Source organism: Palaemon carinicauda, unplaced genomic scaffold (assembly GCF_036898095.1).
Source record: "Palaemon carinicauda isolate YSFRI2023 unplaced genomic scaffold, ASM3689809v2 scaffold393, whole genome shotgun sequence".
In the NCBI taxonomy this organism is placed as follows: Eukaryota; Metazoa; Arthropoda; class Malacostraca; order Decapoda; family Palaemonidae; genus Palaemon; species Palaemon carinicauda.
Window position 1 is genome coordinate 134,735 of NW_027171598.1, and position 18,274 is coordinate 153,008.

At 37.9% G+C, this 18,274-nt stretch overlaps 1 protein-coding gene across 1 annotated transcript; it reads right to left on the reverse strand.

Moving 5' to 3' along the window:
• Positions 1 to 16,805: 16,805 nt before the first annotated feature.
• LOC137636806 (cardiomyopathy-associated protein 5-like) lies at positions 16,806 to 17,935 on the reverse strand (the record flags this gene model as incomplete). Its single annotated transcript, XM_068369167.1, has 1 exon — positions 16,806 to 17,935. A coding segment is annotated over one exon (1,130 nt), but the record flags the coding sequence as incomplete, so codon positions are not given.
• Between the last annotated feature and the right edge of the window lie 339 nt (positions 17,936 to 18,274).

Sequence of the window (18,274 nt, forward strand, 5' to 3'; positions counted from 1 at the left end):
TTTTTATATTTTGCTTCAACAAACCACAAAAGAATTTTTGTATACTATTAGTAAGAACTTTTAAATTGCATTTTATTGTCGGTTTCTTACGAATTTCTTAAATATAAAAAAGTCAATGTTTGTTATTAGCAAGAATCAGCTTCGTCTGTATATAGCCCTTGAACAAGTTGGTGCCTTTTTTTGACAGTGACAGCCAAGAAAAGGAACATTTTTATTCTTGCTGCAGACGCAAATCTCCACACGCTGATTTTTTCACGTACACCTCAAACTTATTCCCAGATTAGCTGTGATACTGGAGTTGTTGCAGAGATTTTTTTGCAGAGAACAGCCATATGATGTGCAATTAACCATGTTAGGTTTGCTTTACGTGAGGACTTGCTAATGATTGTTGTAATAGCAGAATGTTGGGTATGTTGTAGAAGAGCATCTTCTGCTTGTAGAAGGCTTTAATAGTCTGGATTTAGCTATTAGTGTTTTGTCTCTACAATTCAACCAATGATAGCTCAGTGCCGCCTGATGTATGCACTACTAAGGACAGGCAAGACTGCATCAGCTCGTCACGGATAATCTGCAACTGCATATCTTTAGAAAATAATATCAGGGGATTAAAAAGCATCTGCCCTAGATATTGCCACAACTTCTTTTTGCCAAGTATACCAAAGGCACTTCCCCCAACTTTGGGGGGTAGCCGACAACAACAAGAAACAAAACAAAAAGGGGACCTCTACTCTCTACGTTCCTCCAGCCTAACCAGGGACTCAGCCGAGTTCAGCTGGTACTGCTAAGTCAGTAGAACGATATCTTCATCTTTACCTGGAAATGCAAAAAAGAATGGTAACAAGTTGCATTTGTCCTTATCTAATTAAATGAATGTATCATGGCTACGAATAAATGTCTCAGGATCTGTTACAACTCATAGATTGGTCAAGAAAGTTATTGCTCTGTAACAGATTATCAGAATGATAACATCTATGCCATTGGAAAGAATGACAATACGATTTGCACCTAATTCTTCAGCACTGTAAATTATATGGAGGATGGTTCGATTGCCAGCTTCCCTGCGAGTTGGTCCATGTGTGGTGATGTCTCTCATTCCCTTTTCTCCAAAAAAATAAAAATTATTTTTTACTTCTTTATAAAGGCTTGATACAGGTCGAGATGAACTGGAGAACACGAAATCCCTGAAGGTAGGCACTGAAAGGTGATTCTGGATATTATATAGCTCCTGTAATCCTGATTTTTTTTTGGCCTTGTCTTTTCAATTGCACTTAGACTGGGAAGTTGATCATATATAGTAGAGCAGAATTGAATGTTTGATGTTTATTGGGACATCTCGAAGAAGGGTGTATCTGTAGCCCTGATTTAAAGATGTTAAAGGTGTCTGGTTTCAGTTCCAGTTCCATCAGAATAGATGCTCACCAGAACGTCAGCCGGGCAAGCCCAACCCCCCACTGTGGTGCCCTACCACAGCAGTAGCCTCCCCAGTAAACAGCTTAAACTCATGACCCTGGGCGGGGATCGATCTCTTGCCACGCGAATGCGAGGCAAACACGTTACCACTGTACATCTGAATTTTTGGTTTGGGTGAAAGGACCACATGTCAGTTGCTTACATGTCATCGACAAAGACAGAAGTGTTGATTGTTACCTTGGTTAATGTATCTAGACATTTTGTCTCTCTCCCAATATTACTTTCAATTTGTTTACTTTTCTCATTCTGCCCTCAAAGTCAAATAAGGAGGGTGGAATTTTAGTACAGTCATATTCTTCAGCAGTTATCACCTGAGAAACTATCTGAAGCAGATATGTTTCTGAAAACTACTTGACTTTTTCTTTGTTAAAAATCTTTCTCACAATTGTTTACCTTCACTTTCAAGGAGGCAAGTATTTAGGCTTTTCCTCCAATAGATTTGACTTGATTCAAGTCACTATGAGATTCTTTGGAAGCACAAACTCTATATATGCAAACCAATCTTTCTACTGTAAGCTCTTGGAACAGAACCCCATTTATGGCATGGATCTGCTTCTTGAACTGTATCCAAGAGATTGTGCTCGCTTACAAAGGCGAGTGCTGCTGCTTCTGTCAGAATGACTCTTCTATAAAACTCCTTCAGCAACATTTTTAGTACCCTCAATCGATGATATCTCTTTTAGGCCGAGGGAAAAACTGATTTAGGAGCTCCATTTGCTTCCTTTTATATGGGCAGGTCATGTGGACAGGTCACGTTTTTGATGGATTTGGGCAGTTCATATGTTCGATGGTTAGGTGCGGGGCTCTGGGACGCTGGTCAGGCGGTAGACCTCACCCTCTACCTGGGTAGGCAACATATGGCGGTAGACCTCACGCTATAGTAGCACCTATAACCCTGTGCTGTCTGCTAATCCTTGAGACGAAGACCGATCCAAATTCATGATTTTTGGGTGGTTTCTCAATACTCTCATTTCATTTGGGTTTTTAGTGTCAACGTGATCCCACAAGTATACATGGCTTTGGTTCACTTCAGTGTTGTATTTCTGTTCAAGAACCAAACAGTCTTGCCAGTCCTTCACCTCAGTGTTGTATTTCTGTTCAAGAACCATACAGTCTTGCCAGTCCTTCACCTCAGTGTTGTATTTCTGTTCAAGAACCATACAGTCTTGCCAGTCCTTCACCTCAGTGTTGTATTTCTGTTCAAGAACCATACAGTCTTGCCAGTCCTTCACCTCAGTGTTGTATTTCTGTTCAAGAACCATACAGTCTTGCCAGTCCTTAGTAGTTTGTGTAGCAGATGGCACTGAGTAATCTTTGATGTAGTTGCTGGTGTAAATCAGGACTACTGCTCAGTCTTCCACCAGCAGAGGATGTTCTTCTAAAATACATTAAATGTTTTGCTATTGCAACGACCATGATAAAGTCCTCATACTTGACTTAACACAAAGGTTATTGACAACATCATATGGCTAATCTCCGCAAAAAAAAAAAAAAAAAAAAAAAAAAATGCTGACTCCAGTTTACATGAGAAAAATGTAACCCCGAGTAAAGGGAATGTGCAAAAATCGATGTGTTGGAAATTATCTGTAGCAAGAATGATGTTTCTTTTCTTGGCTATCACAATCAAGGAGAAGCACCATCTTGCTCAAGGGTAATCTACTTGATCGTTGATACTGACAAATATTAATAAGCACTGACTTTTTTTATATCTCAAAAATCTATAAGGAAAATGCTAGGAAATACAATTTAACAGTTCTTACTAATTATATCGATATTTTCTGCTATAAAGCACCCTAGCAGTACCAGCTGAACTCGGCTGAGTCCCTGGTTAGGCTGGAGGAACGTAGAGAGTAGAGGTCCCCTTTTTTGTTTTGTTTCTTGTTGCTGTCGGCTACCCCCCAAAATTGGGGGAAGTGCCTTTGGTATATGGATGGATAAAGCTAATTATTAAGATTTCTATAGAATACAAATCTATTTCCATATGTCACACTGTGTAATATTTTATTTTCATTATTATGTTAGGATAATGAAGTCATATATGAAATATCAAATTTGCAATGATACGCCTTTCTAGCAATTACATCACTATTTTTTGTGTGGTGAATCTCTCTGAAAATCAATGCTGGAAACATCCCTCTATTGTCATATGACACAGTATGGTGATATTTCCTTTTTATTGTCATGTTATTAACAGTACAATAAAGTCTTGTATATCAAATAAATGCTCTGAAGAAGTACTTTCAAGTATGATGCACTAGGAAATATTCACACATACATACATCCATATACCAAAGGCACTTCCCCCAATTTTGGGGGGTAGCCGACATCAACAAGAAACAAAACAAAAACAAAAACAAAAAAGGGGACCTCTACTCTCTACGTTCCTCCAGCCTAACCAGGGACTCAGCCGAGTTCAGCTGGTACTGCTAGGGTGCCACAGCCCAACCTCCCACATTTCCACCACAGATGAAGCTTCATACTGCTGAGTCCCCTACTGCTGCTACCTCCGCGGTCATCTAAGGCACCGGAGGAAGCAGCAGGGCCTACCGGAACTGCGTCACTGTGATAAAATAAAACACATATTAAACTAATAAATTTGTGAAACTGAATTATATCCACCTGTTAATGTAGTATATTGCAAGTACCGTGAAGTATATTCTTCCAGATTTCATTTAGTATTACCATAACAGCTTCAAATGTCATGAATACACATTGTAATTTCATGGAAGACAATGACCACCTAATTTTTATACCATAAAATCTAACAAGATTGTTTGCTGAACAGAAACTTATGAAATGTGCTCCATTTTCATTTGCAACTTCGCCAAGACTCTCGAAACCCATCACATTCTCTATCTCTTGATTATTCCTTCGAACTTTAGCATTGAAGTCGCCAATCACAATTTTCACACCTCTCTCTGGGATCTCATCTATTAAACTCTGCAGTCCTTCATAGTATTCATCTTTTCCTTTCTTCAGGGGAATCATTCATTGTGTTATAGCAAACTGTAATACTCATATTGCACTGCTTTGATTTGAACTTTGTAACAATCTACTATTTACAGCTCTCCACTCGGTTAATGGCTTTTCTGCTCTTGGTGTCATCAATAGGAATATATGATAATGATGATGATTAAAACTGACAAAAATTAGCTTAAGGGTCACCTTGAAACTACCTCTGCATACAAGTCCTTCTAAATTCCTGTAAACCTGGCTAAGCAAAAGGCATTTTATAGGGATCCTAGTTTTTGAAGAATGGCACCAAACTTTAACAACACTACATGGGATCTGTGCTCCCCAGGTATATGTGTATGGTTTTAGGTTCCATGTTTTTACTACGTTCGCATTCTTTATCTCAATATCCAAAACCTGACCTTCTACCCTCACAGGGTCATCCACTTGCATCTTCCCCAAATGGCTCCTTTCAATAGGTTTTTTGGTTTGAAATCCTTTACTTTGATTAGTGATACCAAGGTGATACCATCTATTAATATTTGTACATCGTCTTAAGCTGACTCTTCACACCTTAGCATTACCTAGACAGCCACGGCCACAGTTATACTTTTAGCTTTCTATTCAGTCACCACTAGTATTGCTCTATACATTTACATTGATTATCCATCAACTATTCAGTATCCATTTCTGTTTGCTGCCTATTCTCATATATAATTTTCTTTTAATGGTGGCATAAGTCTTTTAATAGTTTATATTTGTCATATCTGTTTTGATTTTGTTACTGTTTTAAAAATATTTTGTTAATTTTTTCTCATCGTTTATTTCCTTATTTCCTTTCCTCACTTGGTTATTTTTCCCTGTTGGAGCCCTTGGGCTTATATCGTCTTACTTTTGCAACTAGGGCTGTAGCTTGGCTAGTAATAATAACAATAATAATAATAATAATAATAATAATAATAATAATAATAATAATAATAATAATAATAATAATAATAATAATAATAATCATCATCATTCTCAGAATATTCTCTTGCTTTACACAACTAGCTACTTTTATAAATCTATTTTCAAGTCTATATTCCAGGCAATAACAACTCATTTGAACATAATTACATTTTCATCCTTTTTTTCAGAACACACACAATATACATCACAACTTAAACCCATATTCACTTTCCTCTATACTTCCCTATTCTTAGGTTTACTGCCAACATCCCTTCTTCCTAAGCAGAAATATTTGCCTGTCCAGTTCTAAGCATTAATATACTTGAAGCTTTCTCTAAGTATACTTATTAAACTGAAATATGTCCCTATTCATTTCAGGGCATTATTACACTTAACATTTTCTCTGAATAGACCATTCTACCAATATATCTGTCAGACATAGTTCGAGGAAATCTTTGCAACTGTATCTATCAAAACATCATTTCACAATTTCACAATTTATTTGAACAAGTGCAGTCATTCTAACATTTCTTTTCAATGATTGCAGGAATAAAATCCATTTTTTTTACTCGACATTCTCTTCCTTACATTCTCATATACAGCCATCTTGCTCTACTATCATAAGTTCCTATCAACAACCCAATTATAATGAACACAATTCAAGGACCAAACATGCACAACTTGCTCACTCTCTTTCAGACTGTTAACAATGATACACAGCAGGGTTTAACAATCGATAATTCACACACAACTGAACTATATTCTTACACAGCCAACAACGATCTCTTGAAAAGTTTATATACTGCAGCATATATCTATATCTATTGCAATACTAATTTCCTCGATTCAATTGCACTTCTGTAATAGCAACAGCAAACTAGTCACTCGTGAAATCTCTTGTCTATTCAGCCCACTGTCAAACAATAACATACTGTACACCTTCCATCGAAATCCTTTAAGTAAATCTGTCCTTTTGGCATAAACACAGATCTAAAGTGTCTACCAACTTTTCTATCCATCATTATCAAATCAGCTGATATAGCAAGGTAACCCTTATCTTAATGCTGACTGTTCTTATTGCTATGAGTCCAATCTGTTGAACGTCTCCATTCTTTTGAGTTTTCAATTATCTCCTATTACATTATTATTATTATTATTATTATTATTATTATTATTATTATTACTTGCTAAGCTACAACCCTAGTTGGAAAAGCATGATGCTATAAGCCCAGGGGGCTCCCAACAGGAAAAATAGCCCAGTGAGGAGAGGAAAAAGGGAAAATAGAATATTTTAGGAGTAACATTAAAATAAATATCTCCTATATAAACTATAAAAAGTTTAACAAAAAATGAGGAAGAAAAATAAGATAGCATAGTGTGCTCAAGTGTACCCTTTTTACCCTCAAGCAAGAGAACTCTGACCCAAAACAGTGGAAGACCATGGGACAGAGGCTATGGAACTACCCTATACTAGAGACAAATGTTTTGATTTTGGAGTGTCCTCATAGAAGAGCTGCTTGCCATAGTTAAAGTGTCTCTTCTACCCCTAACAAGAGGAAATTTTATTTAGTTGTAGGCTTCTTTATCTCGTCTTCTAATCAAGTTAATTTGTCTTGCCCATTGCTGATCCTGGTCACCTTTCTGAAAGGTTTTCCTGTTCACGTCCTGGTGTCCCAGATTAAGGTTGATATATTGAGAACACCCGTATTGCCTTATCTCAAAGATCATTTAAACATTTAGTATTCTCTCTTGTTTTTTCACAATTACAACAAAAATAATTAACATCTAAAAGGACTGCATCATATGCTTTTACTCATTTTATGATCCTTAGCATCTCCTGAATTCGTTTCTACCCATTACTCACAGCATCCTTTAAGCAGCTCTCCTATCTTTTATTTGATATCCTTCCTTTCCAGTCATCATAGGATCTGTTTTGCTTATGTTAAGCACATTCATCTCTACATTTTTCTCCTCCACTTCAACATTTTTATGCTTCTCTGTCCATTATTGGGATAAAGAGTAAATGATATAAGGTTTAGCCTTGAAAGGCATCTAAGATTTTTCTCATATACTTCTCAAACACCTACCACTGTCTTCACCCTAGATATATGTTAAGTAGTCTGTCCATCTAATTCCTTCAAATAGTGGCATTTTGTGTCTTCTCAAACACCTACCACTGTCTTCACCCTAGATATATGTTAAGTAGTCTGTCCATCTAATTCCTACAAATAGTGGCTTTGTGTGTCTTCTCAAACACCTACCACTATCTTCACCCTAGATATATGTTAAGTAGTCTGTCCATCTAATTCCTACAAATAGTGGCTTTGTGTGTCTCAAACACCTACCACTGTCTTCACCCTAGATATATGTTAAGTAGTCTGTCCATCTAATTCCTTCAAATAGTGGCATTGTGTGTCTTCTCAAACACCTACCACTGTCTTCACCCTAGATATATGTTAAGTAGTCTGTCCATCTAATTCCTACAAATAGTGGCTTTGTGTGTCTCAAACACCTACCACTGTCTTCACCCTAGATATATGTTAAGTAGTCTGTCCATCTAATTCCTACAAATAGTGGCTTTGTGTGTCTCAAACACCTACCACTGTCTTCACCCTAGATATATGTTAAGTAGTCTGTCCATCTAATTCCTACAAATAGTGGCATTGTGTGTCTTCTCAAACACCTACCACTGTCTTCACCCTAGATATATGTTAAGTAGTCTGTCCATCTAATTCCTACAAATAGTGGCTTTGTGTGTCTCAAACACCTACCACTGTCTTCACCCTAGATATATGTTAAGTAGTCTGTCCATCTAATTCCTACAAATAGTGGCTTTGTGTGTCTTCTCAACACCTACCACTATCTTCACCCTAGATATATGTTAAGTAGTCTGTCCATCTAATTCCTACAAATAGTGGCTTTGTGTGTCTCAAACACCTACCACTGTCTTCACCCTAGATATATGTTAAGTAGTCTGTCCATCTAATTCCTACAAATAGTGGCTTTGTGTGTCTTCTCAAACACCTACCACTGTCTTCACCCTAGATATATGTTAAGTAGTCTGTCCATCTAATTCCTTCAAATAGTGGCATTGTGTGTCTTCTCAAACACCTACCACTGTCTTCACCCTAGATATATGTTAAGTAGTCTGTCCATCTAATTCCTACAAATAGTGGCTTTGTGTGTCTTCTCAAACACCTACCACTGTCTTCACCCTAGATATATGTTAAGTAGTCTGTCCATCTAATTCCTACAAATAGTGACTTTGTGTGTCTTCTCAAACACCTACCACTGTCTTCACCCTAGATATATGTTAAGTAGTCTGTCCATCTAATTCCTACAAATAGTGGCATTGTATGTCTTCTCAAACACCTACCACTGTCTTGAGGGTACACTCGGGCACACTATTCTATCTAATTTCTCATCCTCCTGTTTTGTTAAAAGTTTTATATTTTATATAGGAAATGCTTATTTTGGTGTTTTTGCTGTTCTTAGAATATTTTTTCATTGTTTCCTTTCCTCACTGGGTTATTTTCCTGGTTGGAGCCCCTTGGCTTATAGCATCCTGTTTTCCCAACCAACTAGGGTTGTAGCTCAGCAAGTGATAATAATAGTAATAATATACAAAGGACTCTGTCCATCTAATTGCTTACCTTACTACTTTAATAAGTGTCTTCTCGAGGTATCATTCCAGTATTTAACTCATTATCATGACTGTCTTTGTTGCATTATCTTTAAGATATAGGGACCCTGATCAAGCACTATCTACACTATCCAACGTTGTTAATCAAACTGTGTATAACTCAAACACGAAAATATTTTATGCCCTTGCAAATGAATCTATTACCTCTTTCTGTATTTCACACTGGACCACATAAATAGGGTAATGTTTCTCCCATGTGATATCAAACAAGACCTTACTTTGTCTCATTTCGTTTTCCATTTTAGACTAATTTGTATTCTATTCATCTGGAATTTTTCATTTCTAATTTTCTTTCTTTTTTATATTGCATTCCAAATTCAGTTACATTTTATTATTATTATTATTATTATTACTATCCAAGCCACAACCCTAGTTGGAAAAGCAAGATGCTACAAGCCCTGGGGCTCCAACAGGGAAAAATAGCCCAGTGAGGAAAGGAAACAAGGAAATAAATAAATGAAGAGAACAAATTAACAATAAATCATTCTAAAACAAGTAACAACGTTAAAACAGACATGTCATATATAAACTATTAACAACATCAAAAACAAATATGTCATAAATAAACTATAAAAAGACTTCATTCAGGAAACTTTTTAAACATTATAGAAGCTGTTTGAGCAAAGATCTGGTAATGATTTTAGTCTTATGGAAGCGTTCTATGCGTTACAGATGCAGTCTGAACAAAGAACTGGCAGTAATTCTTCTTCTATTTCCACATTCATGTTTCTACACATTTTCCTTCATTCTTTTATTCAATCTCACCGAAAATTCTTGGTCCCAAAATAGTAACCTACAAATACTAACTGGTTGACACTTTTCTTATTTGTCCATTCTTTTTGCATGAATTATTCGTTCTCCAATAAAAACACTTTTTTAATCACATTTATCCATACTATTCTTAATATCTGCTTTAATTTCATTTCAACTATAATCAATTGAGCATCCTACCAATAACTTTACTCCTTCAAAAGTATTTATTTTATGGGACAACTATTCTACAGTAATACTCTGGCTGTCATCTCTAATATACGTAAGCTATTTGGATATTTTCTCTCTTCATTTACATCTCCTTACCTCCCTCAACAGAAAATGACACAGGGCTGATAATTGATAGAAATCGACATTTTTCTCATAGTTTAAATTTTGAATCTTATTAGATTAAAATAACTATATCCAAATAAAATCTTTCTGGTGACCTGCGTTCCTAATTCTCACCACCTGCTTGCCTTAGTCCTTTGTCCCTTCTCATTTCTACATTATTATTATTATTATTGTTATTATTATTATTATTATTATCATTATTATTATTGTTATTATTGTTATTATTATTATTATTATTGTTATTGTTATTGTTATTGTTATTATCATAAGTTAGAAAAAGAAAATTTTGTTGGAATTGCAAGTGATTTGTGTGGCAAGAAGTTTGTTGGAGACAGCATGAGGAAGGGCAGTGAATGGTGGAATGAAGGAGTGAAGGTAAAAGTGGAAGAGAAAAAGAGGGCTTTTGAAGAATGGCTGCAGAGTAATAGTGTAGAGAAGTATGAAAGATATAAGAGAAAAATGTGGAAGTAAAGCGCAATGTAAGTGAGGCAAAGAGGGCAGCTGACCTGAGGTGGGGTCAGGGACTGGGTCATTCATATGAAGAGAATAAGTAGTTGTTTTGGAAAGAATTGAAGGGTGTAAGGAAGGCTGGTTCAAGAATTAAAGAGACAGTGAAAGATGGAAATGGAAGGTTGTTAAAAGGAGAGGAGGCAAGGAAAAGGTGGGCGGAATATTTTGAAAGTTTACTGAATGTTGAGGATAATAGGGAGGCAGATATAATTGCTGTTGCAGGTGTTGAGGTGCCAGTGATGGGAGACGAGAATGAGAGAGAGATTACAAGAGAGGAAGTGAGGAGAGCACTAGATGAAACGAGAGTAGGAAAAGCATCTGGTAAGGATGGTGTGAGAGCTGAGTTGTTGAAGGAAGGGGGTGTGACTGTACTTGAATGGTTGGTGAGATTGTTTAATGTGCGTTTTGTGTTGTCAATGGTACCAGTAGATTGGGTTTGTGCATGTATTGTACCACGATATAAGGGTAAGGGAGATGTGCATGAGTGTTGTAATTCAAGGGGTATTAGTTTGTTGAGTGTAGTTAGAAAAGTGTATGGTAGAGTACTGATTGATAGGATTAAGGATAAAACAGAGAATGCAATCTTAGAAGTACAGGGTGGTTTTGGAAGAGGTAGGGGTTGTATGAATCAGATTTCTACAGTTAGGCAGAGATACAAGAAATATTTAGCAAAAGGTAAGGAGGTGTATGTTGCGTTTATGGATCTGGAGAAAGCGTATGATAGAGTTGATAGAGAAGCAAGGTGGAATGTGATGAGGTTATATGGAGTTAGTGGAAGGTTGTTGCAAGCAGTGAAAAGTTTCTACAAAGGTAGTAAAGCATGTGTTAGGATAGGAAATGAAGTGAGCGATTGGTTTCCGGTAAGAGTGGGGCCGAGACAGGGATGTGTGATGTCACTGCGGTTGTTTAACTTGTATGTTGATGGAGTGGTGAGAAAGGTGAATGCTCAAGTGCTTGGACTAGGATTGAAACTGGTAGACGAGAATGACCATGATTGGGAGGTAAATCAGTTGTAGTTTGCGAATGATACTGTACTGGTTGCAGACGAGGAAGAGAAGCTTGGCCGATTAGTGACAGAATTTGGAAGGGTGTGTGAGAGAAGGAAGTTGAGAGTTAATGTGGGTAAGAGTAAGGTATGAGATGTACGAGAAGGGGAGGTGGTGCGAGGTTGAACGTCATGTTGAATGGAGTGTTACTTGAGCAGGTGGATCAGTTCAAGTACTTGGGGTCTTTAGTTGCAGCAAATGGTGGAGTGGAAGCAGATTTACGTCAGAGAGTGAATGAAGGATGCAAAGTGTTGGGGGTAGTTAAGGGAGTAGTAAAAAATAGAGGGTTGGGCATGAATGCAAAGAAAGTTCTGTATGAGAAAGTGATTGTACCAACTGTGATGTATAGATCGGAGTTGTTGAGAATGAAAGTGACGGAGAGACAGAAATTGAATGTGTTTGAGATGAAATGTCTAAGGAGTATGGCTGGTGTATCTCGAGTAGATAGGGTTAGGAACGAAGTAGTGAGGGTGAGAATGGGTGTAAAAAATGAGTTAGCAGCTAGAGTGAATATGAATGTGTTGAGATGGTTTGGCCATGTTGAGAGAATGGAAAATGGTGGTCTGCTAAAAAAGGTGACGAATGCAAGAGTTGATGGGAGAAGTACAAGAGGAAGTCCAAGGTTTGGGTGGATGGATGGAGTGAAGGAAGCTCTGGGTGATAGGAGGATAGATGTGAGAGAGGCAAGAGAGCGTGCTAGAAATAGGAATGAATGGCGGGCGATTGTGACGCAGTTCCGGTAGGCCCTGCTGCTTACTCCGGTGCCTTAGATGACCACGGAGGTAGCAGCAGTAGGGGATTCAGCGTTATGAAGCTTCATCTATGGTGGATAACGGGGGAGGGTGGGCTGTGTCACCCTAGCAGTACCAGCTGAACTCGATTGAGTCCCTTGTCAGGCTGGGAGGAACGTAGAGAGGAGAGGTCCCCTTTTTTGTTTCATTTGTTGGGATATGTATGTATGTAACTTTGCTTCTTATTTAGGTACTTTTCCTTTAGTTAATTCATTACAAAAACTACTTTTTCTTTGCCTTTCTTATGAGTTACAATGCCCAAAAGGCTATACACTACAGTACCAAACTTTATTCAATGAACTATACACATGCACTCATTAACCTTGCACAAATCAACTTAATACAGACACTGTATATCAAACCACGTAACTAGGACACATAGCACCTGTGTTATACGATACAAGGCCTTCTCCTAAATCTTAGTTTATCTTCCATCTCAAACTCTACTTGACAATGTTTCAGAATTTATTCCACACTTCATCCGATATTTCTTCATCTGCCACATACCGTACATTATTTGTATCTCTCTCTCTCTCTCTCTCTCTCTCTCTCTCTCTCTCTCTCTCTCTCTCTCTCTCTCTCTCTCTCTCTAGCATGGACGAATCTTGCCCTCACTGCAAGCTCAAATATAATACTCTTAATGTTACTATGTCTTGTCATTCCAATCATCATCCTGAAACATTTGACCTCCTATTTCTCAACTCATCTGCAATTGTATGGCGGTCTGCTTTTCTTTCGTTTATCGATTGCATCCATTATCAAGTATTTATTCCCAAGGAGAGTTCTTCCATTCATTGGCTGTTTCTTCTTTTACTTAACTGCCTACACTGTTTTGTTTACAAGATCACATTCTATTATTATTATTATTATTATTATTATTATTATTATTATTATTATTATTATTATTATTATTATTATTATTATTATTATTATTATTATTATTATTATTATTACTTGCTAACCTACAACCCTAGTTGGAAAAGCAGGATGCGATAAGCCTGGGGCCCCAACAGGGAAAATAGCCCAGTGAGGAGAGGAAACAGGGAAAAATAAAATACTTTAAAAACAGTAACAATAAAATAAATATTTCTAATATAAACTATAAAAATTTTTACAAAGCAAAACAAGAGAAAGAGAAATTAGATAGAATATAGTGCACGAGTGTATCCTCAAGTAAGAGGAACTTGACCCAATATATGGTCTTTCAGACTTTATTTTTTCTTTGCAAACACTCAACCAGTCCTTGTAAATTATTATCTGAACTCTCTCTCCTAATTCAAGCATTAGACATTGAAACACTTACTCTCATTTATTCACGTGTATTCACATTATGTTCAATGTCCACTTCCTTTCTCCCTAAAGTGAAATATGTCTGTCCAGTTCTTTGACCACTTGACACATTCTCTAGCTAAGGTAGCCCCAGGAAATCTCTGCACCAGTACCTATCAAGAAACTATTTTACAATCTATTTGTTACAAGTGCAGTAATTCTGCCATCTTTCTTGCAATGCTTATAGGAATAAATCCTTATCACCTTTACATACTGCATTCATTAAGTATTTATTCACAGAGGGAGTTCTATCTCTGCCTGTTCTCTTCAATCAAGTAACTGACTTCATTTAGTTCTCTTTTTAAATAACTTTTTTTGCAAGGAACTTAACCATTCTGACCAAAGATACTCTTAAAACATATGTTCCTTCAGACTCAATTTTCTCACATGACTAACATTCAACCTTTCCCTTTTCAATCACAACCATTCTGACCAAAGTTACTTTGAAACAGACGTTTCTTTCATTTTTAAGTTTCTCACATGACCACCATTCAACCTTTCCCTTTTCAATCACAACCATTCTGACCAAAGTTACTTTGAAACAGATGTTCCTTCAGATTTTAGTTTCTCACATGACCAACATTCAACCTTTCCCTTTTCAATCACCTGTTTGCAGAGGTCGATATCTTACAAATATATTTAAACTCTAATTCACCTTCCCTCTATTCTTCTCAATTCACAGCATCATCCAATTAGCGTTCTTCCTTCGTTTCATTTCCAGTCACCATCTCTGCATTTCAGGTAACTTCAACATTACTTCGTCCATCTTTGTAGTAAATAAAAATTGACACAGTTCTAGATACAGCTAATAATATTCTTAAATCCTTCTGAAACATTTACCACCGACTTCACCCTAAATATAAGTACACTCTGGCACACTATTCTATCTTATTTCTCTTCCTCTTGTTTTGTTTAAGTTTTTTTTTTATAGTTTATACGAGATATTTGTTTTAATGTTACTGTTCTTGAGATATTTTTTCTTGTTTCCTTGCGTCACTGGGCTATTTTCTGCGTTGGAGCCCTTGGGCTTATAGCATCCTGCTAGGGTTGTAGCTTAGCAAGTAATGATGATAATAATAATAAAAGGGGTCTTTTCCTCTGTCATCTCAGAGTAGGGTTCTAGTAGTTAATGATAAAGACTGCTTTCATTGCATTATTTTTAGGATATAGGGACCCAAATATATTTGTGTTCGAAAATTAGATTACTAAATATAATATCAACGCTTTACTAAATATCAGAATTTCCCCAGTCTGTATTGTACACTAAACCACATAAATACATATACTGTATCTCACTTGTGATACTATAAAAGACCTTACTTTTTCCATTATAGACTGTAGTTGACATTCATATTAGCAATTTATATTTCATTGCAAATTCTGTACCTCATATGTGATACTATACAAGACCTTACTTTTTCCATCATACAGTTAAAAATTGTAAATCAATATAAACTTTTTCCATCATACAGTTAAACATTGTAAATCGATATTAACTACTGTGTTCATATTTCATTCCAAATTCAGTAAAATTGTTACTATTTCCAGAACCATATTTTGCACATCGTTGTTCAGTCACACCATAAACTTTTTTTCACATGAATCATGGAATGTTCTATACATTCTATTCATCCCATTCATGTGTAAAATAAGCTGGTTGTCTCGTTATTTAAAGCATAAACAATTATCTTTCTTTACTCTCTAATAAGTATAAATTTAATCTCAATATATTTTCAATTTATGAATTTTGTCATATTTGGATATCAGTTTATTCCTATAGTGAACAATGAATTTTTGAGTTTGCCAGCCAAACTATTACATCATCTTACATAATTCAATTGATCTCCTAAAATTTCGTGTCCATCTTTGATTAGCAACAAGTAATTTATCATTTTCATTTGGCTAATATTTATTTACATCATCTTACATAATTCAATTGATCTCCTAAAATTTGTGTCCATCTTTGTTTAGCAACAAGTAATTTATCATTTTCATTTGGCTAATATTTATGCATCTAAAATATGTTAAAAATACTTTTCTAGTCCATTTGGTTGATTTGCATATATGATTCCCACCTTGTAAGTTTCTTGTATATATGTATTGATAACTTTTCCAGTTTCCTTTGGTGAATTCCCATTTTCTATGTTTCAAGTATATGTATAACTTTCCAGAAATGGCTGGAATCCTGGTGCTTCCAGCAGCAGATTGGGGTATATCTGGAACTGGAATTCATCGCCTCTCCTCTCTTCCGGTCGGTACTGGAAGAATCTGGAACCAGTTCCAGACCACTATCAATGAGGGGGGACCCTGGTCGCTCATTCGTCCCTGGTACTAAAGGTCTGCAAACCTATCTTAAAAAATTTGAATACAAATAGCTAAAGGCAACTCAAGAGGCCAAAATTGACTACTCATTGAACTCTTAAACACCATTCTATGATGATCTGTGAGAAACCTTCAAATAGAATAAACTTGTGAATCAATACTTTTATTCTTTGAATACACCCATTTGTTTGTGGTTTTGGAATGAAAATGGTTTTGTCATTTTTTTCATTTTTCTTTTATTTTCCGTATTGAACAAAGACTTGACAGGAAAAATATAATATGCCAAAAATAATACGCTGCCAAAAATAATACAATGCCAAAAATAATACAATGCCAAAAATAATACAGAGTTGACAAGCCAGTCGAAAATGAATAAAGCCATCAAATGAATAAAGCCAACAAATGAATAAAACCAAAAGATTTAAGGCAAATAAAATATTCAAGGGAACACTTCAAACACGGAACTACAAGTTGACAGGCGAAATATGACTTAAAAGCAAGACTTGAACAACGAAATACACAAAAGTTATACATAATGGAAAACAGCCCAAGCGGCAAAAAAAAAAAAAAAAATAAAATTCATAATTTCTTTATATTCAAAACGTTTACGAAGAGTGTCCAGAAACTGCGTTATATAAGCCCTGGATTACCGGCTGAGGGGGGGGGGATTATATGGGGGGGGCGGCGCTCCTCTTGATGGCTCACGGGACTAGCGCGCTCCTCTCGATGGCTCACGGGACTAGCGCGCTCCTCTCGATGGCTCACGGGACTAGCGCGCTCCTCTCGATGGCTCACGGGACTAGCGCGCTCCTCTCGATGGCTCACGGGACTAGCGCGCTCCTCTCGATGGCTCACGGGACTAGCGCGCTCCTCTCGATGGCTCACGGGACTAGCGCGCTCCTCTCGATGGCTCACGGGACTAGCGCGCTCCTCTCGATGGCTCACGGGACTAGCGCGCTCCTCTCGATGGCTCACGGGACTAGCGCGCTCCTCTCGATGGCTCACGGGACTAGCGCGCTCCTCTCGATGGCTCACGGGACTAGCGCGCTCCTCTCGATGGCTCACGGGACTAGCGCGCTCCTCTCGATGGCTCACGGGACTAGCGCGCTCCTCTCGATGGCTCACGGGACTAGCGCGCTCCTCTCGATGGCTCACGGGACTAGCGCGCTCCTCTCGATGGCTCACGGGACTAGCGCGCTCCTCTCGATGGCTCACGGGACTAGCGCGCTCCTCTCGATGGCTCACGGGACTAGCGCGCTCCTCTCGATGGCTCACGGGACTAGCGCGCTCCTCTCGATGGCTCACGGGACTAGCGCGCTCCTCTCGATGGCTCACGGGACTAGCGCGCTCCTCTCGATGGCTCACGGGACTAGCGCGCTCCTCTCGATGGCTCACGGGACTAGCGCGCTCCTCTCGATGGCTCACGGGACTAGCGCGCTCCTCTCGATGGCTCACGGGACTAGCGCGCTCCTCTCGATGGCTCACGGGACTAGCGCGCTCCTCTCGATGGCTCACGGGACTAGCGCGCTCCTCTCGATGGCTCACGGGACTAGCGCGCTCCTCTCGATGGCTCACGGGACTAGCGCGCTCCTCTCGATGGCTCACGGGACTAGCGCGCTCCTCTCGATGGCTCACAGGACTAGCGCGCTCCTCTCGATGGCTCACAGGACTAGCGCGCTCCTCTTGATGGCTCACAGGACTGGCGCTCTCCTCTTGATGGCTCACAGGACTAGCGCAAACTCTGCTATCGAAGCTCATTCCTGTGAATAATAAAATCTGAATTAGTATTGTCGTATATTTCACGTGTAACATGTTTTACATGAAAGAATTCCTGACTGATGAAATTTGACTAGAGACAGGATAAAACATCCCTTCTTTCTCCGTTGAATTCACTGACACGTCATGACCATAGCTACGAAATGAGAAATGAAAGACTTTGAGATAGGAGTTACACCCAAGTCCAAATTGGTGATATCGACGGACTAAAGTCCGTCCATGTCACTCATTTGGACTTTACTAGCAAATCAAGTCTTCATTTTCCTTTTTGTGGCTATGATTATTTACTTATTTTGTATACGAAATAAAACTAAGCAAAAATT